This window comes from Artemia sp. Qi Xiang Cuo, chromosome 9, assembly GCF_049724085.1.
Source record: "Artemia sp. Qi Xiang Cuo chromosome 9, ASM4972408v1, whole genome shotgun sequence".
Lineage (NCBI taxonomy): Eukaryota > Metazoa > Arthropoda > Branchiopoda > Anostraca > Artemiidae > Artemia > Artemia sp. Qi Xiang Cuo.
Window position 1 is genome coordinate 15697188 of NC_142802.1, and position 26046 is coordinate 15723233.

Below are 26046 nucleotides of genomic sequence, written 5' to 3' on the forward strand. Positions count from 1 at the left end.
AAACTTAAGTGCAAGGAGCAGCAGGTGCCTAAGAATAATAGCATCCCGTTAGTCAAACACGAGAGGCAGTCCCAGATCGCCATAATGGATAGAAAAGAAATGGTAAAGGAGATAAAAGTTGCTCCAAAAAGCAGCACGATAATTTGCTTTACGAATGGTTCGCGATTTGACGAGGAATCAGGAAGTGGAGCAGGAATATACCAGAACACACCTAATTTGGATTAACAGATAGTTTGTTTGTATTTGGGAAGATTTGCAGGCTACGGTAGTGCAGACTGAAATATTTGGCACAGAATAGACAGCTAAAACACTGATACAAAAATAAAGTGCAGGTAAAAATACATGGATTTTAACTGATAACCAAGCATGCCTTAAGGCTCTTCGGAATATAAAGAGCGAGCAAAGAAGTTAATTGGATTGCTATGAAGCTTTGAATCGTCTAGCCTCCTAAGGAAACCAAATTACTCTGAGGTGGGTCCCAGGATACTCTCGGATCGAAGCCGAAGCGGCCAAGGCTGGAACATTATTGACAGGATCTAGACCAGAGCCTTTCATCTCAGTTTCTCAGAGCTGCTAGAAAGAGGCATTGAAGAGATAGAGACCGCGCTGACCAAACATATTCTTCGACTACGTAGGTCAGAGTAAGAATGGTGACAGAAGCGCCTTATCCCCGAATAGAGAGGAATCAAACCCCTTTATACCAAAAATATAAGATGTCAGTGGAACCAAGGAGACATCTAGTAGAAGAATTTTCAGCAAAGAATAGATACCGACTGGAGAATGTCCACTGTATTGAATGTTAATCTGGAGGACGTAGTGGGGGAATGAGATTACAACAGCTGACAAAATATATGGCACCGATGAGGGAGGGGGTGTGCAGGGTTAAAATTTATAATCTCACCGCCGATAATAGTCTCTTCTTTTTCTTTTTTTTTGGGGTGGGGGTGGCGGAGAGTCTCGAGACAATACACCTTTGCGGCCTGATCCAAGACTCACGTGTATGGGTCCGCTTCGCCATTGAATTAAAAAATTGAAAAACTCAAGTGTCTTGATGCATTAAGAATAATAAAAAGATTACATTCAGAATGACAGAAAAAGAGCAAAATATTCTTCAGAATCGTAATTATATTCTCCATTGGCCATATGGGTATTCTGCTGTTTTTCTCTCTTATTAATTCTATAAAAGTTATACCCAGCCCACAAAAAAAGGGCGCAGAGGTCGCTTAAAAGGTTATTTGGCGACTTTAGTATTCTAAAGTATTTAAACTAAAATCTTCCAAATGTAAAACATCTTTGAACCCTTAACAGAAGAAATTTCTTAGACATACTAGTTTGATGACCGTTTATTTAAAATAAAATGAGTATATATTCACACAATTTTTGTTCCACAGCCACTGATTATTGGTTGGTGTTCATAATCGTCTGAAGGAGATGAAAAACAGAAGAATTCACCGATACTTACCTCGAAAGTCTAATTTCATTTTTTTACTACCATATATGTAAAGACGTATAAAAATACATAGAAACTGAGATCCAGAAGCCAAACGCAGGTTGAACAAAGAGAAAGGGCATAGAAACAATAATGAACAAGACAGTGAATGAATATAAAAAGTATCAGCAATATTATAAAATGAAACAACTAGAAAAAAAGAACGCAATAGGATGCACAAGGTCCCTAAAATATCTCAGATAATTAATCAAGAAAAAAGTTGAAAATGAAGACAAAAACAACCCTTAAAGTAAAGTATCAAAAAGTCTAGTGAAAACAAGAATAAAAAAGCAAAGAAAAATAAAAAATAAATTGAAGAAAATACATAGATGAGAAAAGAAAGAATTAAGAAGAAAAACACAGAAAAGAAAACAAAACACCATTGCTTTTAACACAACTTTGACAATAAGGTGTTAGCAGTAAGGAAAGTATATTATTATATACTATATCATCTATATATATAACGTCTAAGATCAAGTCAAGCGGAAGAACTTATATGACTACACTCCCCCATTGGATAAAAAACATTAAGAAGCTTCATTTAAACTTACATCGGGCAGAATGTACATGATTGGCTATATTCTATATTTATCAAATATTCAAACTTTCAAAAAAAAAAGTGTCGAAAAGTACGGGCCCAAAAATTAAAATATGTCACCCCCAAAAAGAGAAGAAAAACAAAGAAAGAATATTAATAGAATAGCCCCCACCCAGGCAAGTGCACAAAAGGGGAGGGGGGGGCTTCATTTCTGTCCCCTTTCCCAAAATCCTATAAATCTTAAAATTTCACCCATAATTTCCTATATATTTTCCTATTAATACCTATTTTGTTTGCGCTTCAAATTACAAACCTCCTTTCCCCGCAAGCAATATGATTTCCCGTGTAGTTTCCCGGTCAGAATAGTACAAATTAGAAATTCTGGGACAAACATCGTAGACATAAGAACAGCATCAGAAATGGTCTAAAATGGGTTATAAAAGTCCACTATTTCAAAAAAAAAAAAAAAAAAAAAAAAAAAAAAAAAAAAAAAAAATCGAGCAGGTTATACCATGGCAAGCCAGGAAAAATAATAATATATTAAATTCTTACTCAACGTAGTTGTATGAAGACCTGTGTCGCTTTGAATGTTTAAATGTCATTTCGTCATCGTAGCGGCTGCCTGAAGAAGAAAAAAACATTCAGAAACAAAATTGACATATTGTTTACTAAACTCTAATCATGAGGCTATCTTTGCGACATTTTAATGCATCACTAGTTCTTTACCATTCTAGTTCTATACTATTCTATTTACTATTTTCTTCTATATTCTAGGTACTTCCATATACTATTCTATTTACTATTTTAGTTCTAGTTATTCTAGTTCTTTTTTTTTCTTGAATCTTTTCGACCATATACCCAAATGCAACGATTCGACTTGGGAAGCGATTATTTGTCAAAAATATGAAGTACGTTTCATCATCACTTATCAGATAGATCCTGCACTCTGCGAATACTAGGGAGTAGACAACTGTTTTCACTGATCTTGGGGGCAATGGCATTCTAAGAAGTCATCTTTACAAGGATGAAAAGGTTTAATCTTCGTTAAGACTTCTAATCGATTTATGCACTGTAGAAGACACTCAGACTGTTTCTTCCCTTAGAGGTTCAAGTGCAATTGCTAGAAATGCCTCCGCTTTTAATGTCTCGCGATTAGTCAAAAGGATAGAAACTCGATAACGAACTAAGGAAATAAACTGGCCAAAAGAACAGCTCTTTTAAGTCTTTTTCTCTCTGAGTCTGGCTATTATTTCTAGCCTTTCTATTTCTATTTTCTTATTTCTAGGCTATTATTCCTAGCTATTATTTCTTACTTTCTGTAGTATTTTTTCCTGTTTACGGTATTTATTTACCCATGTTTGTTTTTGCGAAATATAGTATTTTAAACCACCTACGATATTTCTTCTACCCATACTTTTTGTTGCAAAGTGCCTCTCTTTTTCTCTTTAAGGATTGTCACCTAAAGTAAATCGTAGAATATTAGCCAACCAAAACAATGTAATGTCAATTATCTTTGCTAATCCCAGGAACTCAAAATATTTTGGCAGAAGAAGATGAAATACGGTTAGCTGAGAAAAGGTACTGATATAAACTGGAGGCGAGATTAAATGGAATAGCAACTACGGAATGGGGATATGAAAAAGCACAAGAAGGGAAAAAAATAGCACAATAAAAAGAAGAAAAGGGAATGCATAATAGATTTTTGTTAACTAAAAGTATCTCAAATATAAGGTTACGAGGCTTCAAATATGGTAGTCAGCTGTAGGCGCAAACGAAAATAATATCCATATACCACACAGAAGTCAGCTTAATGTCACACAAGAGCAACAAAATCAAATAAAACAAGGTATACACGAAAGCCAGTAAATTATGCCTCAAAACCAGGGCTGTGGGGGCACAGCAGGGATTAGAGATTAGTCCTTATCTGGATAAAATGATTTTTTATCAATGTTAGTTCTACTATTACTACTAATCCAACAAATGTTAGTCCTAAGTTCCAAATCCTCGAAGTTTCGGAAAGAGGTAAAGGAATAGCGGCATAACACATACCTTTAAGAACCTGGCGCCGTGAATACAGGAATGAAAAAAAAACAACTATTTTTCAGAGTTCTTATTATATGGTAATGCTGATAAATTGGGCCTCAAGGCCAGGGCTGTAGGGGAACATTAGGGATTAGTTCAAATCCTTCTCCTCAGTAAGATGATTTTTATAAATACTGGCCAAAGCCAATGTCGATCTATAGTTACGCCTATTAAAACAAAAAATAAGATAGCGCGCCAAGAAATTATGGTCTCCGCTGCCTATGTGCAATTTTCCTGAAATAAGAATTTACTGTTATTCTTTCTAGTTATTTTAGTATTTAACTTACAAGTTAGGTTTGTGAGAGAAAGATTGTGACTGTGAAAAATGGACTGCTGGCAATGAATGACAAAATCATTATATTTCTTCAATATTAAACAATTGAATTTTGTATACAATTTCCAAGCTGCATTGGAAGGGAGAAAGATGCGACGGTGAATGTCGGACTCAATTTCAAAATCATTTATTAATTTATTTAGACTTAGACCCTCCAACCCCAAGAAGCGCATGAGGCAGCGACAGCAGACCCTAAATTTGGCCGATCTTGTCCAAAGGACTAAAACTCTTTCATTGTAGTTTGAAGACTTATCGCCTCTTTCTCCATGGTATTGTGATGTTGTGTGTGTGTTGTAATGTCTTCCCTCCTCCAAAGGCCAGGTGGGGCCCAACTCCATTAGCTTGTGGGAGGCGTCCTTCTTTCATGCGGGTTATATGCCCCCAGTACCTCCATTTCCTCATTCTGATCCCGTAGGAAACCGGTGGTTGTTCAGTATCTGTCCTTACCTGGCATTCGTCCCTCTGTTGGTCCAGTGGATTGCAAGGATTCTACGCAAGCAATTTTTCTCGGGTTGAGTAATCGTTTCTCCGCGTTCTGTTAATAGCTTCATGACTCGCATCCATATAAAAGTACAGGGAGTAAATTACTCCTAAATAATTTGAGTTTCAGCTTCTGTGCGCATATTATAATAAAAAAAAAAAAAAAAAAAAAAACGCTAACACAGACTATATCTCCGACAAATACCAGGGCATGTTTTGGTTAAAGGGGGGGGGGGGAATCCGCAAAACAGCAAACACGGAATTTTCCTTTCATCTCACAAGGGGCTTTTCAAAAAACATAACAACAACAGCATATACCCTGCACCCATTATAAAATACACAACATTCAGCTCCCTCCCTCAAATGCATTAAAAATACCAAAAACATTGTATAATTTAATTTGATTACTATTCTGCCATAATTAAAGTTAATCAAAATAAATCTTCATAACCATAATAGGAAATACAATTCATCTTTCCACAATCTTTTAAATTTTAAAATCTTAAAATACATCAGAACTCTCCGTGATTTCCCCACCTACCACACTCCATTACTAGGCCCCTCTACAAGCCAGAGGATTGTAGGTATTTCCATTCAACGTCCATCCATGGTGCGTTTTATTCAAAAAGAAATCAGATGAAGCAGTAAAAAAAATGTAGAAATTTTTTGCACAAATATATTTTCAAAATTAAATAATTAAAAATGTGTATATTTACCTCTTTTGTTCTTCTTCTTAGAGTGTTCTTCTTTTCTCCACAAAGAGCCAATATTGACATTACACTCCTCGCCTTTGCACCAACGGTAGTTAACTAACACTGAATGAAGGAAATGAAGCTGATCCTCACTTAATGTATGGGCTATATTTCGCAATTGATAGTGATCTGTAAAGTAAACATAATCTTAGTCTATCACAGTGGTAGGATAAAATTTATGTTTAGGTGTGGGCAAGGCAGTATCCAAGGGGGGGGGGGGTGAAGGCGGTGGTGATACTGGGGTCACCCCCCCCCCAAAAAAAAGTTTCGATTGGTAAAAATGTAACGAAAACGCATATAAACAAATTCGTGATACGTTTCTCATGTATTTTAATACGTCCTCCCCCCGAACAAAATTCTGGATACGTCCAGAGGGGGGCGGTGGACTAGAACTTTTGTGACCTTTGTTTGTGACGATCAACTGGATTCACGTCCAGTAAAGGAACTAAATCCTTATGTTGCCGTTTGCTATGCCCTTTGGTTTTGGGCGGAATATGTAACAACACGGTGAGTATGCTAAAAGAGAAATACGGGCTCCATTCAACCATGACTGGCATACAGTGGCAGATATCAGATCTAGGGAAGGGGGATAGGCTAGAATTTGTTCGATCTTTATTTTTCATAGAATAATGAGATTCAGATCTAATAGACGAATTTTCTGAACTTGCTAACTTGCTGAAACAAAGAGAAACTGTGTGATACGTCCTTTGGGTTTGGCCACAATGACGTGCAACAATACGCTGGGTATTTTGGGGAAAAAATACTTAGTTCAATTTTTAGTATGGTTGAATACATGCTGGATTTTGACCTAATTACTGAGCTTTGTTAACTTTTTTTGCTCGACAATTTTTTTTCTACTCGGCAAAGTCAGCTAAATGCAAGTGAAAACAGGACACAATTATACTGTTCGATTGCAGGAGTTGCGAAAGGTTATAATGATGGCAGGTTGCCAAAGATCATCCTTGTCAGTCAACCATTAAGGGGCAAACAAAAAGCAGGTCATCCCCAAATGAGGTAGGAGGGTATTATAAGGAAATAATCTGAGGGAAATGGAAACTTCCTTGGAGGGCATAGAGGGAGGCTTTGAATAGATTGGGACGGAGGAGGAGCGTGCGTAGCTGTTTTGGCCTCGGGCGGCAGTAGTAGTATTAGTAAATCCTCTCCATTAGCTTCAAGGGATGTAATGTAATCCAAGTTTTACAAAACATGTCACATACCTTTTGAAGCGCCACAGACAAATCTTTAGACTGAGTAACTAGCATACCCAGTTATGCCACAGAACTATCATCTACTGTTGTCGATCTATTGGCTTTTGCAAGCACAAAATATTTATTTTCAGGAACAAAACGGAGATGTTCAAAACGGATCAGGGACAAAACGGAGATTTTTTTAATACCCCTGTATTAAAAAAATGGGTAATAATTCTTAGTCAATTATCATAATTCCTTAGTCGAGACATTTTCCAAATAAACATACGAAACAGTGTAATTGCTTAGGAATGAAGTCATTGGTAGCAGCTAAGGTAGTAATAGTAGCTACCAATAAAAACGAGTGGTTAAATTGTAACTAAATTAAGTAGTAATCAATCCGGGAATCGCACATATCAAACGGATAGTTCAGTCCCGTCTTCCAATGATTATCTCTGAAGGTTTCGAGGTTGCCCTCCAAGAGAAGGAAGGAATGCATCACTTGCTCACCGCGTTACGAAGAACGCGGAGAGTTCCCAAGACGTTGGGGATGAAGAGAGTCCCCAAAACGACATTCAAGGACCGATGAGACTTCAGTTAGGTCAACAAACGACTTTTTTTTAATTTAGGATAGAATTGTAAATGAATCCTACTTTTCCCAATGTAAAATTTATCTATTTGTTATCTAAAAAACGTGCGCATAAATTGGCGCGATATTTACTGCTTTTAATGAAATAATAAAAAAAAACTCCACCCATTCGTATTCATGTTGTTCGTCATATTCACGAAATTTCCTCTTTAATTATAGCAATGCAAATAAGCAGTTCTAATACGATGCTGAAATAAAGGAAATGCAAATCAAATAGGTAAACTTACCAATATTCATATCGTAAAAAGTGACAAAACCGGTGATAAATTCGCAATAAAGGAAATTATGAGTAGCATTGATAGTCCGAAGACACCAATAAGTGTTGTTGTTCGCGTTCATGCATACACAAAATTCTCCACCTAAAAAACGAAAAAAAAGGATAAAGTACTGAAAAAAGAAAATAAGATGACAAGTTTTCAAAAGAACTATTGAACTGAAAAAAATAAAGCGATAATGAAACCAAAAGAAAAACATAACGAAAATAAGATGCAGGAAAATAAGAGAAAGTTGAAAGGAACTATCAAAAATGATTTATTTGCATGTTCAACTAAAAACAGATAAAATATTGAAAAAGGAAATAAGAAAAAACTTAAAAGTAATATGTAAAAGAATAAATTATAGTGACAGTCCAAAGAAATCAATAAAAAAATAACAATCAAAAAACTAATTACCCCAGCCAGATTATTTTAATCTTTTTTAAAACCTTTCTCCAAGTCTATTTTCACAAAATATGTTTTTCAAAGAAAAGTAAAGAACTCCATTAAACAAAAAATGAGCAAAAATAAAATCAAATTATCTACCAAGGGTGAAACTACCACAAATCAGCATCGATAAACAAATGAAACCCAAAACGAACAGAAATTACAATAAATAACCGAGTCAAACTCAAAACGGGCAGAAATTAACATAAGTTGGGCGCAAAACACCTGTGCCTTCCCAAGGCCATAACAAAATTTGCACTTTACTGAAAAAAATATAAATGTTTTTACTTTCATAACTTTAATAAATCAAATAATATTAACATTTTGCTTACTAAATATCAGTATATGTATATTAAACTGACAATGCACATTCATTTGTATTTTTTCAGTAAAGTGCAAATTATGTTCTGGCCTTGGGAAGGCATAGGGGTTTTGCGCCCAACTTATGTTAATTTCTGCTCGTTTTGAGTTTGACTCGGTTTTTTATTGTAATTACTACTCTCCACTCACATTCGACTATTAAAAAAGGCAATTTCAATTTCCAATCAAAAGAGCCCTTTTGAAATTTCTATAACAACTTTCTATATAAACTTTATATGCCACCAGGGCATAACTTACAACCCTTGCACTGAGGGCTCTGAGGGGGTCATCATCCTAAAAGACCTAATTTCAAGAACTTTCAACTACGCTGAACAAAATGGATATCTCAAAATTTTTATTATATATGTTTGGGAAAACAATGGGCGTGAGAGGGGCGTTAGTTGCTCTCCAATCACTTTCAACTATTAAAAAAGGCACTAGCCTTTTCAATTTCCAACTGAATGAGCCCTTTTGAAGTTTCTACGCTTTCAATAAAAACCTTATACATGGGCGCCCATAAGGGGGGGGGGGGCAGGGGGGGGGGGGCGGTCGCCCCCCCTGGCTGAATTACGTTGCCTTACATTTTTGTTTTGAGATTTCTATTATATATAGCATTGAAAGTGCCGATTAGACCAGGTAAATAAGACATTTGCTTCCCAAGAGATCGTCAAAAGCTGAAAAAGTTTAAATACGTTTTGGGGATTTCAAATAAGAGCCCTGTAAGTTTGAGGCAAATTCTGACTTCTGCTAAAGTTTTAAAAGTCAAAAAATGCGCGAAATGTTCTTAATTGTTTTAGTTTTAGTTTTTAATCTTCATTTTAGGTATATAGGCCTATATTCCCGTTTAAATTTACAGAAATAAGGTTGCGTGGCGTTCAGGGCTTCTAATATCCCCGCATTTTTGGGGATTTCCCCGAAATCTCTGTGGCTCCCCGAAAAAAATATTGTTCCCCGAAAATCACCCATTCACGTTACCACCCCCAGTGATCTATACCCTAATGACTATCCATCCCTAGCGATTATTACTTTACTTGCCATACGTTTTTTCACTGCCTTACTCTCTTGCTCGTTAATTTTTGTCTGTTGTTTTACTATGCATAAAAATGATAGACGGTTCTTGTTCTTCAAACAGATTTTTACAAAAGTATTCTCTTTCTGAAATGAGACTAAACCATTTCGATTCAAATGCTGTATTCCTAATGCTATACGACTCTTCATCATTTGTGATCGTGGTCAAAACTATTGAAGAACTTTGTATTAAGTTGGATTCTTGAGTTGTATTTTGAGTTCTGAAATTGAATATCTAGAGGAGAATTCTTTTGAAAACCGAATTGTAAGTTAATTTTTTTTTTTTTTTGCTACTTTGGTTTTGGACATAGCCTACTGTATTAATGTTTAATACCTAATGAGTGAACGCATGGTATACTGAAGGAATTTATCTTTTGGTACTTTGCCATTGTGTGGGCCTTTCGGGTTAACCGCTATAGAGTAGACAATGATAAAACCCGTTTTTGACGTGTTAACCACTATAAAGTTGGCAATGATAGCGTGGTTTTCATTGTGTATACGATATTAAGCTGTATTTTTTTTTTGGGGGGAGGGGATGTACCGAGGTTACATTAGGTTAAGTATTCAATATATGCTATTATCTACCCCCAGCCCCAACCCTCCTAATGTGCAAATATATTGCTCAAATTTTTTTATAAACTATTATATATTCATCCTATTTTATTTCATTAGCATTAACCAAACTGGACTTTTTAGAAAGGCCGACATAATCGGAAAGCACCGATCTTTTTTCCATGAATTCTTACCGTTTAAATTTTGTTTCATTTGGTGTGTAAAAATTAAGTTCTTTATTATCTGAGAGTTGTACTTGTCATACCACCTTCTTCCCTCAAACGTATTCCCCTTCCCCCGTGTAATATTTCACCCGTGTAATATTTTCGGAAGGCTTAATATTTTAAATTGCAGTTTAGGATCTTTTTACAGTCTTGCGAAGCTGTTAGGTAGGCGAAGAAAATTTAATGGAAAAGATATTTTGCTCAAATTAGGGATAGCCTAGTAAATTTTGTTTAAATATTCAGGCATATCTTTACAACTTCTAATGCTTGAACAATTAGTAACCCTGTATGAAGGCTCTTGAGATAGAAACAATAGAATTTAAAAATGTTTTATAATTGAATTTCTTCTTAATAACTCTCCCTAAATACAACCAGTACTTACGTATTAGCCAGAAAACACGCGAGTGGTGGAGCTTGGTTAATGATAATGAAGTAAATCAAAATATGATGAAAATACAATAGCTTAGAAACAAATTTGGGCTATATACTTGCACATAGGAGGGGTGGGACTGGGGGTAAAGCATAGTATAAATCAAATACATAACCTAACCTAGGTACCTTTTTTTTGCCCCACAACCCGAACAAACTAAAGTTTAAATATTGTTCACGGACTGAGAAACCCTTTTTTGCCTAGAGCGCCCAGGGAATTCTCTTGATAAAGAAGCTGCTTAACTAGTTTGTTGTATCATGTTCGCTATACAATTTCTCGTGTGTTTTCTGGCTAATGCGTAAGTACCATACAATCTTCTAACCGTAAATATCAAAAAAGTTTTTTATCATCTGAAAATAGGCCTAAGGAGCAACATTAAAACGAACAAGAATTATTACAAATATGAGGGGGGGGGGTTGTCCTTGTCTCCTCTTTAAAACCACGTTATTTACGCTACAGTTTGAATTTTGTCCATATTCTGTTAGAACGATTCCTCAAACACAGCTGTTATTCAATTAGAACAATAAGAAGCTTTTTTAAAAGCACTAAGAAAACTTAGCGTGAATAGTCAGGTGTTTAAAGGTTTATTTCTATTCGTTTTAAATTTTAATGCTGCTCCTTAATTTCAGGTGAAAAAAATATATTTTTATTTAATTCCTGGTATTTTAATGTACGCTTGTCGAAGAATATTCATTGATACGCAGAAATCGTTGCAGATATTATTAAAAGCCCTGATGGCTTTGATTAATGACACCTACATTACTTATTTGCTAGTTTGCTGTTTTCTATAAAATTCGTTCCATTTAAATCAAAATGATTCCTTGCTCAAACAAAACCCTAACTCCAAATTACTAATGAAGCAGTTCTAATAGATATATTTTCTTTAGTTTTAGAAAAATGGATATCCGGAAGTTTTTTGAATCAAAAAATATAAAAAGGCTAAGTTTGGAAACCTCGCCTCCAGAAAATAAAAAAGATCTGCAGTTGCCTGATTTAGATGTCTCGTCATCAACAGCCAAAGAAACTGTAATGGAACAACCTTCAACTTCAAGAAGATTTGTTGAGTTTCAGCAATCCTTACAATCCAAAAACACGAATGTTAATGACAGTGCGGTTGAAAGTGTTGATTTAGGGAGCTTTTTGGAAAAGCCAGGTATTTCTGATTGTAAAAAATACGAATTGTTGACAAACCCAAGTGTAAAGTGTTATTCTCATGATTTCAGGAAAGATTTTTCTATTATTGGTAAAGATACCCGTAAATTTAAGGAAAGCTGGTTGTATGCTTATCCATGGTTAGTGTATTCGACTTCCCTAAAAGGTGGGCTTTGAAAATATTGTGTTATTTAAGCCAGTCTTGAAGAGAGGCATTTTCGGTTCTTTAGTGATAAAAGCTCACAAGGACTTCAAACATTTTCATGAAGACGCACGGAATCATGCCAAATCCACGTGGCACCACGAAGCTGTAATTGATGCTAATAACTTCTGTGATTCAATGACGATGAAGAAAAACGACATCAAAGAACAACTGGATTCTGCTATATCTGATCTTATACAGATAAACCGAAGCAAAATTAAATCAATTTTAAAAGCAATTATATTTTGTGGTACTCACGACATTGCTCTCCGTGGAAATCATTCAAATGGAGGAAACTTTCAAGACCTGCTTCGTTTTCGCATTGAAGCAGGAGATCAAGTCCTTAAAGACCACATAAAGACATATTCAGGTAAAGCTAAATATACATCTCATAGAGTCCAAAATGAGCTAATAAATATTTGTGGGACTATACTACAAGATACAATAGTCAAAGAAGTAAATGATAGCCAAGCATTCTCTTTGCTAGCAGATGAAACTGCTAATCTTAGTGGGAAAGAGCAGATGTCAATAGGGGTACGTTACATAAAAACAGATTCAAACGTTGGATGGGTGATCAAAGAAGAATTTATGGGGTTTGCCGAACTTGAAAAATTAGAGGTAGGAAGTATTGCTGATGCAATTCTGCATTTCACTGAAAAGATAGAACTAGACATGACAAAGCTAATTGGTGTAGGATTTGATGGATGTTCGACGATGGCCGGAAAAGATACTGGAGTTCAAGGAAGAATCTAGGGAAAATATCCAAAAGCTGTATATTTTCACTGTGCCTTTCATAGATCAAATTTGGTTTTTCAATGGCCTCAATATTGTTCCAGAAATTAGGAACGCAATTGGGACAATAAAAAAGTGATCTGATTCTTCAGGGAAAGCACTCTTAGAAGGAAAAAGATCCCAAATATTCCTATTCTGTGTGAAACAAGGTGGTCTGAGAAGTACAGATGCATACGCAACTTTTCAAACAATTTTAGTGCCATCAAGGAAGCTTTGAGTCAACTTTCCACTGACAATGAGGCGAACCAAGAAACGCATTCACAAGCTTTTCAGTTGGATATTGCAACATCATCAGTAGTTTTTATCGTATGTCTAAAAATCATTTCCAGATACTCTTCATATCTTGAGCCAGTTGTAAACAAAATGCAGTCCGTCGATTTTGACCTACATGCTGTACATATGCACGTAGAAGAAAAATTGTTAAGGGTTTTTCAAAAGCACAGAGTAGAAGCAGTCATGGAATTTGAAGGAATTTTCACGGAATTACAAGAAACCTGTGATTTAACTGGAAATTTAAATCAGAACACCTAGGACAACCGCAAGACAAACTCATTGCTCAAACAATTCTACGACTAATTCAATAGATTACTACAGGTTAGCTGGTTTTCATTCCTTGTTTGGACTCGCTATTTGTGTCACTTGAAATCGAGATTCAATTACCTCAACAAAACCCCGTTCAAAGGAATTCTTATTCATCCCAACATTTTAAAAAACACGGAGAAGGATACATTTGTTAATGCTATGAAAGATCTATCTGAGTTCTATGACAATCAAAATTTAGAAGTGGAAGCAAGAACGTGAAGCAAGAACAAAGACTGTGGTGAGGAAGTGAAGCTCATAGATCTCTTCTCTGAAACTACATTTTTCCCTTTAATTATGAGAGCCCTTGTTAATTATCTAACCATCCCACCAACAACATGTACTGTGGAGAGATCCTTTAGCACCCTGAGGCGAATTAAAACATAGCTGAGGAGCACTATGAGCGAGGTACGCCTATCAAGTTTGAGCTTATTAAGCATTCACAGGTGTAGAGTACAAGAGCTCAATTTGGAAGAGCTGGCTATAGACAAATTTTCCAAACAGAAGCGAAATCTACAATTTGCTTTTCCTGAAAAGTTATAATTTTGTGATTTAACGATCTTATGTAAGTTTCTTTTCATGAGTTAAATCAATTTTTTTGAGATTTAGATAAATCAAAATCTTAAATTCGTTTTTTATTTTTTGAATTTTTAATGATTAAAAATTTGTGATTATGTTCCGAACTCCAGTTTCACTCATTTCACTTTCATGTGGTTCATTTCATTTCACTCATGTGGTTCACAACAGAGAATTTCGCTAAGAGGGCAAATGTGATCTTTAGCAGAACCCACCGATGTTGACAAAATTTTCTGCCACCATTATGTTTTTTGTCTGTTTTTGTTGGTTTTGAAAGCAACGTCAATATCAAAATTACATTTTACATTTTAAAAGGGAAAATCGTGTGTTTGTACAATAAGGTGCCCTCGAATGAAATTGGAAGAATATACGGATATTCAAGGATATAACGTATTTTTCAATATTTTGCCCCCCCCTAAAACTCAGCCTATGGGCGCCTATGACCTTATATGCCCCCAGGGCATATAACTTACAACCCTAGCCCTGAGGGCTGTGGTGGGGGGACGGGGGGGGGTTGTCATCCTTAAAGACCTAATTTCCAAAACTTTCAACTACGTTGAATAAAATGGCTATCTAAAATATTGATTGGATGTTTGGGGAAAAGGTAGGCATGAGAGTAGAGTGAGTTACCTTCAAATCGCTTCCAAATATCGAACTTGGCACTTTCCCATAGAATCCCCGATTGAAAGCGCCCTTTTTCAAGTTACTATGGCTATGCTTTCAGTAAAAACCTCGTGCGCTTCATAGGTAAAACATAAGGCACCTTCCCTAAAGGCTATGGGGGAAGGTTGCTGCTTAAAGGTACAATTTCCTGAACTTTCAACTGCGTGGAACAAAATGGCTATCTCCAAATCTTTATTGGATGTGTTTGGGGAAATGGTGGGCGTGGAAGGGGTGTTAGTTGCTTTCCAATAACTTTCGACTCTTAAAAAGGGCACTAGCCATTTCAATTTCCAATCAAATGAGCCTTTTTGAAGTTTTACAACCCTTTCCCTGAGGGTTGTGGGGGGGGGGGTTGTCAGCCTGAAAAACCTAATTTCCAGAGCTTAAAACGACGTTGAATGAAATGGCTATCTCAAAGTTTTGATTGGATGTGTTTGGGGAAAAGGTGGGCGTGAAGGCGGGTTAATTGCCCTCTAATCACTTTCGACTATTAAAAAGGGCATAAGCCCTTTGAATTTCCAATCGAATGAGCCTTTTTTTAAGTTTCTACGACAACGCCTTGTAAAAAAACTCTTATATGCCCCCAGGGCATAACTTACAACCCTTGCCCTAAGGGCTGTTGGGGACTGTCCTCAAGAACAGATTTTCTGTCGTGAAATCAACTACCCTGAACAAAATGGCTCTCTCAAAATTTTGATTGGATGTGTTTAGGTAAATAGTGGGCATGGAAGGGGTGTTAGTCGCCTTCCAATCACTTTCGACTTTTAAAAACGGCACAAGCCACTCCTATTTCCAATTGAATGAGCCCTTTTCGAAAGTTTCTACGACAACTGCTTCGATACGAAGTTCCCTGCTCTAAAGGAAAAAATTAATAAATAATACATTGTGCCAACATCTTTCATTGAAAACATTGAACAAATAATTACTTTAAACACGTCTTTCCAGATTAAATTTTTATACTTTTAGACACACAAAGTACGCAACAAATAAAATCTAAAAGGGAAAGAAAGTCTTTTGGAGAACAGCGAAATCGTAAACCAATTTCTACATTATACGTTTTATTTCTTTCTTAGTTTATCATATGACTAAAGGTAAGTTCTGGAAGAAGACGGATAATTTTGTCAAATGTAAATGACCAAGAGACAATATTACGTGAATCCTAGCGCGTATGTCTATTGAATGCAAAACTCTCTAACGTTCTCTGGAAAAATTTCGAAAAAAATCCTCTGAATACTTAGAACAAATAAACTTCAATAGAAATTAAGTTCCATAGAACTGAAACGACAAGATTAAATGAATATTCACCCACATATTTTTCACCCACATATTCATCGGGTGGTGTGGAAGTAGAATTCAACTAAAAAAGCAAGATTTATTTGACATATTGCTACAATATATTTTTAGTTTGTCTAGCAAAAGCCTAATTCTAGCAAAGACTTTTCGATGGACCTCACTTCGCTCATGTGGCAGATATATCTACTGACAGCAAATTTGGCAGTTGTGCCATGTCGTGGTTAAATTTCTGAATTTAGAGGATGGCTGGTCTCATTCAGTTGACTCTTCTTTTCAGCCTCCTTGGCCCTCAAACCACCACTCACTGTCTATCCCCCAGAAATAAATTCATTACCCCATAAAGCCAAAAAAAACCTAATGAGAATGGCTTTCACTCAAGGTTTACTTAATTCGACCTTTTTTGGACGAGCAGTTGCTGCAGTGCATTATCCGGAACTTTGCCACTTGTCTTAAGCTCATATTCAAATATCTAGGTTTTGTGACCCCTGATTATATTTCCCTGAAAATCTAAGGTTTCCTTCAATGTATTGTAAAAAGTCTTTGAAAGAAAACACTCTCCTCTGTTTATGGCCGTTTTTTAAGAACTTCAGGACTAGTTAAGCACAGATCTTTCATATCAGCTGTTTTATGTCAGGTTGTCAATACTTTTTTTTTAACAGACTATTTGAATTCAGACTTCACTCGAATGATTTCATCAGCTCTTAGGGTTTACAGCCCAACCAAGAGACTAGTCCTCCACACTTTCTCGACCACCATTTAAAGGATTATGACCCTTAGGAATTGCAGTTTGTGACATGCTTTCATTCACGAACACTTGACAAATCATGCCCAACACCTGACTTTTCCAGTCCAGCACAGAAGTTAATGCTAAGTCGTTCACTACGTTTTTCCCTTCATCGAGTCAGTTGGGTCGGCTAAAAACACAATATAGCCTCGGAAGTTGCTAGTGATTAGCACTTCTTCAAGATCATATCCCACAGCACCAAGCTTGCACAGTGCAAGCTTTATCCGAAGTGCAGTTATGTCAGCGGAAATTTATCCCCATTACTTTTTATTCAACTCTTTAAAATCCTGTTTTAACTGGCTGGTGATAAGAAGATCAGGAATTTATTCAGTAAATTTTACTCCGATACCAAGACAGTCCAAAACGAATTTTTAAAACTAACTTTTGCTATTTACATTGTTCTGCATTTAACGGGAGAGTTAGACGAAGACATTGTCTCGACGATTCAAGAGAAAACAACGTTCAGCTCGACATAACAAAATTTTACGAAATATATGCTTTATCTTAATGTAGGCAAAAATAAAATTATTTTTTGCCACACTCATGCTGAAAAATCTTAAATGTAAAAACCAGAATTACCAAGGCATAATAGATCATTGTGTCAGTGATTATTATCCAGGGTGAAACAATTCATTTTTTCTGAGTTAGCGAGATTGAGAGAGATTGAGCGAGATCGAGAGACATTGAGCGAGATTGAGTAACCTGGTCACAAATGAGTAGTTATGGTTTTCCACATATAAATTTGTGTTTTACCAATTTCGCGCTAAAAAAAACTACATTACAAAGATTAATTTAGTGTGCCGTAAGGAATCAGTATGCCAGAGATTAGTATTTGAGAGGAATAATTGTTTTATCTAAGTGAAGCCCCAACTGCTCGCGAATGAGAAGCTCGCGAATAAGAGAGATCCAGAGACATTGAACGAGATTGAATAACCTGGTCACAAATGAGTAGTTATGGTTTTCCACATATAAATTTGTGTTTTGCCAATTTCTCACCAAAAAAAACTACATTACAAAAATTAATTAAATTGTGCCGTAAGGAATCAGTATGCCAGAGATTAGTATTTGAGAGGAATAATTGTTTTATCTAAGTGAAGCCCCAACTGCTCGCGAATGAGAAGCTCGCGAATAAGAGAGATCGAGAGACATTGAGCGAGATTGAGTAACCTGGTCACAAGTGAGTAGTTATGGTTTTCCACATATAAATTTGTGTTTTGCCAATTTCTCACCAAAAAAAAACTACATCATAAAAATTAATTAAATTGTGCCGTAAGGAATCAGTATGCCAAAGGTTAGTATCTGAGAGGAATAATTGTTTTATCTAAGTGAAGCCCCAACTGCTCGCGAATGAGAAGCTCGCGAATAAGAGAGATCGAGAGACATTGAGCGAGATTGAGTAACCTAGTCACAAATTAGTAGTTATGGTTTTCCACATATAAATTTGTGTTTTGCCAATTTCTCACCAAAAAAAACTACATTATAAAAATTAATTAAATTGTGCCGTAAGGAATCAGTATTACAGAGATTAGTATTTGAGAGGAATAATTGTTTTATCTAAGTGAAGCCCCAACTGCTCGCGAATGAGAAGCTCGCGAATAAGAGAGATCCAGAGACATTGAGCGAGATTGAGTAACCTGGTCACAAATGAGTAGTTATGTTTTTCCACATATAAATTTGTGTTTTGCCAATTTCTCACCAAAAAAACTAAATTATAAAAATTAATTAAATTGTGCCGTAAGGAATCAGTATGCCAGAGATTAGTATTTGAGAGGAATAATTGTTTTATCTAAGTGAAGCCCCAACTGCTCGCGAATGAGAAGCTCGCGAATAAGAGAGATCCAGAGACATTAAGCGAGATTGAGTAACCTGGTCACAAATTAGTAATTATGGTTTTCCACATATAAATTTGTGTTTTGCCAATTTCGCGCCAAAAAAAAACTACATTATAAAGATTAATTTAGTGTGCCGTAAGGAATCAGTATGCCAGAGATTAGTATTTGAGAGGAATAATTGTTTTATCTAAGTGAAGCCCCAACTGCTCGCGAATGAGAAGCTCGCGAATAAGAGAGATCGAGAGACATTGAGCGAGATTGAGTAACCTGGTCACAAATGAGTAGTTATGGTTTTCCACATATAAATTTGTGTTTTGCCAATTTCTCACCAAAAAAAAACTACATTATAAAAATTAATTAAATTGTGCCGTAAGGAATCAGTATGCCAAAGATTAGTATCTGAGAGGAATAATTGTTTTATCTAAGTGAAGCCCCAACTGCTCGCGAATGAGAAGCTCGCGAATAAGAGAGATCGAGAGACATTGAGCGAGATTGAGTAACCTGGTCACAAATGAGTAGTTATGGTTTACCACATATAAATTTGTGTTTTGTAAATTTATTACCAAAAAAAAACTACATCACAAAAATTAATTAAATTGTGCCGTAAGGAATCAGTATGCCAGAGATTAGTATCTGAGAGGAATAATTGTTTTATCTAAGTGAAGCCCCAACTGCTCGCGAATGAGAAGCTCGCGAATAAGAGAGATCGAGAGACATTGATCGAGATTGATTAACCTAGTCACAAATGTGTAGTTATGGTTTACCACATATAAATTTGTGTTTTGCGAATTTCTCACCAAAAAAAACTAAATTATAAAAATTAATTAAATTGTGCCGTAAGGAATCAGTATGCCAAAGATTAGTATTTGAGAGGAATAATTGTTTTATCTAAGTGAAGCCCCAACTGCTCGCGAATGAGAAGCTCGCGAATAAGAGAGATCGAGAGACATTGAGCGAGATTGAGTAACCTGGTCACAAATGAGTAGTTATGGTTTTCCACATATAAATTTGTGTTTTGCCAATTTCTCACGAAAAAAAAATACATTATAAAAATTAATTAAATTGTGCCGTAAGGAATCAGTATTACAGAGATTAGTATTTGAGAGGAATAATTGTTTTATCTAAGTGAAGCCCCAACTGCTCGCGAATGAGAAGCTCGCGAATAAGAGAGATCCAGAGACATTGAACGAGATTGAATAACCTGGTCACAAATGAGTATTTATGTTTTTCCACATACAAATTTGTGTTTTGCCAATTTCTCACCAAAAAAAACTACATTATAAAAATTAATTAAATTGTGCCGTAAGGAATCAGTATGCCAGAGATTAGTATTTGAGAGGAATAATTGTTTTATCTAAGTGAAGCCCCAACTGCTCGCGAATGAGAAGCTCGCGAATAAGAGAGATCGAGAGACATTAAGCGAGATTGAGTAACCTGGTCACAAATGAGTATTTATGGTTTTCCAAATATAAATTTGTGTTTTGCCAATTTCTCAACAAAAAAAACTACATTATAAAAATTAATTAAATTGTGCCGTAAGGAATCAGTATGCCAGAGATTAGTATTTGAGAGGAATAATTGTTTTATCTAAGTGAAGCCCCAACTGCTCGCGAATGAGAAGCTCGCGAATAAGAGAGATCGAGAGACATTGAGCGAGATTGATTAACCTGGTCACAAATGAGTAGTTATGGTTTTCCACATATAAATTTGTGTTTTGCCAATTTCTCACCAAAAAAAACTACATCATAAAAATTAATTAAATTGTGCCGTAAGGAATCAGTATGCCAGAGATTAGTATTTGAGAGGAATAATTGTTTTATCTAAGTGAAGCCCCAACTGCTCGCGAATGAGAAGCTCGCGAATAAGAGAGATCGAGAGACATTGAGCGAGATTGAGTAACCTAGTCACAAATGAGTAGTTATGGTTTTCCACATACAAATTTGTGTTTTGCCAATTTCTCACCAAAAAAAACTACATTACAAAAATTAATTAAAGTGTGCCGTAAGGAATCAGCATGCCAGAGATTAGTATTTGAGAGGAATAATTGTTTTATATAAGTGAAGCCCCAACTGCTTGCAAATGAGAAGCTCGCGAATAAGAGAGATCGAGAGACATTGAGCGAGATTGAGTAACCTGGTCACAAATGAGTAGTTATGGTTTTCCACATATAAATTTGTGTTTTGCCAATTTCTCACAAAAAAAACTATATTATAAAAATTAATTAAATTGTGCCGTAAGGAATCAGTATGCCAGAGATTAGTATTTGAGAGGAATAATTGTTTTATCTAAGTGAAGCCCCAACTGCTCGCGAATGAGAAGCTACGCATGCGCATGTTTTGCTACGCTTGTACCAAAATGCTATAAATTATAAAATCCAGTCTATCATGCTTCACTAAAAACTAGACAGATTGCTTCAGAAATACCAATTGACAATTTACATAATCTATTTCCGTATTTAAAAAAAAGATGGAATGAAATAAAAAAACTTTGCAGATATGCTTCGCAGAATATAAATTTATGTTCTGCTACTTCCATGCCAAAAAAGTCTAAAATATAAAAGCCAAATTTACCTCGGCATAAAGGATCCGTGTCCCAGTGATTAGCATGATAACCAAAATCATTAATTTTAGCTAATTTACATCAAAACTGCTCAGGAATAAGCAGTTATCTTTGGACAAATATAGATTTATATTTCGTCATCATATGCCATTTTTTTTAACTATACAAGCCCAATTTGCCATGCTTTACTGAAAACAAAACAAATTACTTCAAAATTTTCAATTGACGCTGGATGTTTCCCCACTTCTTGCGCCAAAAATTATAAACTATACACGTCAATTTGACTAGGCTTTATTGAAAACTAGACAGATTGCTTTAAAATCACCGAAAGAAGTATCAAACAACTGATCTATAACTCCCTTTGAATGATATAGAATTAAATTAGACATGATATGCAGTTATGTTTTACGAAATATGGAAATATATTTTGCCATATTCGTGCCAAAATAGTCAAACTTAAAGAAGGGGAGATTACCTTGCCATAAGGGTTCAGTGCGCCAGTGATTATTATCATGGCTGAAGCAATTCATTTTATCCAAGTTACATCCAAACTGCTCACGAATGAGTTTCCTTTTCAGTTTCTTCTGCTTCTTTTTCAAGCGTTGATTTTTCAATCGCCTTTTCTTCTCCTGTTTCCGTAGGTCTTCTTGTTTCTTTCTCCATTTTCTAGAAAATACCAGTGCTCTCAAAATATTACAAAAATTTTGACGTAATAATAAATAGTACAGTACAATCACCACGTGTTTTCACGACCTTCTTGCAAGTGGCGCAAACACGCCACCAGAAAAGGATTTATAGGCCTTCTTTTCAAATGTTTGAACATGTCTATGTCAGTGGCGGTTCTGGTCTCTCTTACGCCCGGGGCAAAATCTTGATTAGCACCTTGTCTCCCAAAGAATTACAAGGCCAAATTTTAGCAAAATTTCAATTTATTAAAAAAACTATTTTTTATTTATTAATTAATTAATATTTCATGTGTTTATTATTTCTTATTTAAAATATTTAATTATTTCTATTTAGTTCTTTAAATAATTATTATTTAATTCTTCTTTATTTTTAGTTTATTGAATTAATTAATAATTTATAAATAATTTTCCTTTATTAACTGCACCCTCTACTTTATTTTAATAAAATGAAATTTCAAAAATTACAAAATGATTATAACCGTTAGATCTTTTATTTAAAATTGTGTGCCCCTAAAATTTCAGTGCCCAGGTATAAATGCCCCCTCTGTCGTCCCTAAAACCGCCTCGGGTCTATGGTCTAATTTTGATAAGTCTAGTTATCAAGTTCAGAACAAGCTTCTAATTCTAATAAGAATTCTAATAACAGCATTGCGGCTACGGACCCACAATTATTTATGAGATTTATATTATTCTGTTCTTTTCATAATTTCACATTTTTCTTTAAGTTTCATTCTCCTTTTTCGTTCTTACACATTTTGAAGCAGCCAGCTAATTTATAACGGTCCAAAAAGTTGCATCTGGCTATGAATTATCTTCCCAGGCTAGACAGATTCTGTCATTGTCATGGATGAATTTAGCTATGAGAGGACTGAGGGGGGAAAGTTCGAAGATTTGTTTTGGTGAGGTGGCTACTTCGCGTCCATCGCTCGTTCTCAATTGGTCAGAATGTCAAAGTGAACATGCTGCAGTAAAAAATCTTGTAAAGAGGACACTTTTTGTTTAGTAAGTTTTTGCGACTTGAGATCAGTGGTAAGTTTTTCTGATTGTATTGCTGACTATACTTTATCCCCTAGTAAAGGTTAGAATTTTAATGCAATGAGATTTATATTTGATACATTGCTCTGGGAGTATTAACCTCTCAAATTGAGTTGGATATACCTGGACGAAGAGGGAACCAAGAGGTACGACATTTTTATTAAAATGGTTTCACATATGGGTATAATTTCCGTTCGGTTATGCCCGCAGCGTATGCCCATTCTGCAACCAAGCTCCAAGTATCGCAGCCCTTAAGTGGATACTGAGCTACATCAGGTCAAAATAGTGGTGAATTTAGCTATGAGAGGATTGAGGGCTGAAAGTTCGTATATTTGCTTAGGTGAGGTGGCAACCTCGCGTCCATCGCTCGTTCTCATTTGGTCAGAAACGTCAAAGTGTACATCCTGCAGTCAAAACTCTTGAGAGGATTTTTGTCATTTTTAGCTTAGTAAGTTTTTGTGACTTGAGGTCAGTGGCAAGTTTCTCTGATTGTATTACTGACTATACATTATCCCCTAGTAAAGGCTAGAATATTAAAGCAATGAGATTTATATTTGATACAATGCTCTGGGACTATTAACCTCTCAAATTGAGTTGGGTATACCGGGACGGAGAGGGTACCCAGAGGTACGAGAGTGGTTTCACAGTGGTTAAGGTGGTTTCACATATGGGTACAGTTTCCGTTCGGTTATACTCGCAGTGTACGCCCATTCTGCAACCCAGCTCCGAGCATCGCAGCTTGAAGTGGATACTGAGCTAAATCAGGTCGAGGTAGTGCCAACTCGGAGTGATTCTTAGTTTAAGTTTCTCCAGACCATTTTAGACTACAAAGGTTGTAATCTCTATAGATATTCTCATTTAGACCGTAGTGTGTGCCACCATTTGGCGCACATTGCGATCCGAAGTATGGTCACCATCTGGTAACAATTCATGTCACGATTCATTAGATGGCGTTATGGCACAGCATTCTTGTCGCTGCAGAATTTTTTCCCAATTAAGACGCAAATTTCTGATATGTTCCAATAACCTACACGGTATAAGAACTAGTCCTGAGTTAAACGATTCCTATCTTAAAATGTATAAACAATCAGAGAGAGTTTATACAAATTTACGTCAAAGTAAAACATTTCTTCAAGAGTAAAACAATAATTAATTTTTCATGAGCAATAAGCAGATTGCAGATTGCAATTGAAACACCACCAGTTAAGGCTTCCTTGTGTTTCGTCCCAGGTCTTTCAAGCAGCTGAATCAGGTAAAAACTGCTTTTATATCAACTTATGTATTAAAATTGCTGCAACCATTCTCGTTAGACACGTGGTGGTCGTTTGCTGCTTGCAGATTGCAATGTTTTTTTCATTTATTATCTGATTCTTGCAATATAATCTTCAGAAGTATTCTATTGCTCGTCATCATGTTGCCACCTTTCCTACCGCAATCATTGCGTCCAAACCCCCTAAGTAGAACTACATACGTTTTTTTAGAAGAAAAATCTAATTTTGGGAATGTTTACAGCTCGTAAATATAAATAATGCATGATAAAAAGGTTTTTCTTTATAAATAAATTAATTTAAAGGTTAACAGAAAAACCAGACGATTGGTGGGTAAATCTCATGCTTAGATTTAAACAAAATGTGGGTTATTCCTTCTGGCAATATTTTTTTTCAAATATCATGGATTTTTGGCAGGCATTTGTTTAGACGTGCTACCCTATTTACTGTTTTTCTTGTAAATATATATTGCCACCATTTATATCATGTGCTTAGTGTCTGATTAACATTGCCTAAGCAAAAGACATGCTCTCAATATTTATGCATAAGTTTATGCGGTGTGGTATTAAATCTATCTATCAAACCTATCTAGGACCTTGTTTGATATGATTATGCTAGTGGACAACATTCATTTCATCTCTTTTTGTCCGGAATGGCTTAAGTTATTGTTATTGTTAAATGGCATAGGTTATTGTTATGAGTTAAAGTTATTGTCATTGGACGCAAAAATATTTTGTGTTATAAAAAGTCATAGAGCCTTTTACGAGAAATCGGTACCTGATTGGATGATTCATTTATGTCCACTATGTTTAAACTTGATTTGTTTTTTTGTTTTTTTTTTCTTCTTTTTTTCTGCAGGTTTCAATAACAAGACTCTGAACTGCCCTTATTACAAATATCACATCAATTATTATCTACTACAAGATTTATTTTTTCCTGGACGAATTTTCAGGATCGATTCCTTATATTCGCTTTTTTCTTTGTATTTTAACCTAATTTATTTATGTATTAAAATGAACACAACACACTACATTTTTTTGCATTTGCAATTGCATTTTAAAGTTTCATTTCCATTTTTCTTTTATCACTTTCAATTTAAACATGAATATTTTTTAGAACTAGCAAAAAGAATGAAGATTCAACGCACAAAAAAAACAAGCAAAAGAATTATCTCAGCCCCTTTCCTTTCCTACCCCCTTCTAAAAAAAACGAAATTACATATAGTCCAAAACACGACAAATTTGTAAGAATACGACCTTTCCTGGGTTTAAAATTAAAAGAGGATTTCATATCTTACCACCGTATTTTTTTTCATACACCCCTCTTCCCCTGAAAAAAAAATTTCAGTGCTCTTGGTAAGAGATTTCACAAGAATCCATCAGAATACAGAACAAATTACAAATCTTGTTCTGTATTCTGATGGATTCTGACAAATCAGATTAATATATAACATTTTTGTATCAAACGAAGAAAGAAATTACAGGGAGCTACATTTGTAACATTAACAACTGAGATTAAAACATAAAGATATAAAAATGGATAAAAACTTATAACTAAAATACGTGGGTTTTATTATTTTACTTTGTTAAACTTTTTACCCGTTCTTATAAATTTCTATGTCCATTTCATTTACAGAAGCCCATTCCTTGCATATCACAAGGCACATTATCCATACCTTCTCAAAATCTATATAAATATTAAAGCAGCATGTGCTGCTTCAAGGTCAATAAATCAAAACGAGACATAAATAAAATTAATAAGTCAAGAGTAATTATTTGG

General features: G+C 35.3%; 1 protein-coding gene across 1 annotated transcript in view; it reads right to left on the minus strand.

Moving 5' to 3' along the window:
• The window catches only part of LOC148948356 (putative extracellular sulfatase Sulf-1 homolog), a 327273-nt gene that overhangs the window by 162875 nt on the left and 138352 nt on the right, over positions 1–26046 (minus strand). The window contains exons 10-13 of the mRNA XM_089094900.1: positions 21754–21944; positions 7739–7870; positions 5640–5804; positions 2580–2649 (exon numbers count right to left, since the gene is read on the minus strand). Coding sequence (XP_088951026.1) covers positions 2580–2649; positions 5640–5804; positions 7739–7870; positions 21754–21944 — 558 coding nt within the window. The remainder of the gene's footprint in view (positions 1–2579; positions 2650–5639; positions 5805–7738; positions 7871–21753; positions 21945–26046) is intronic.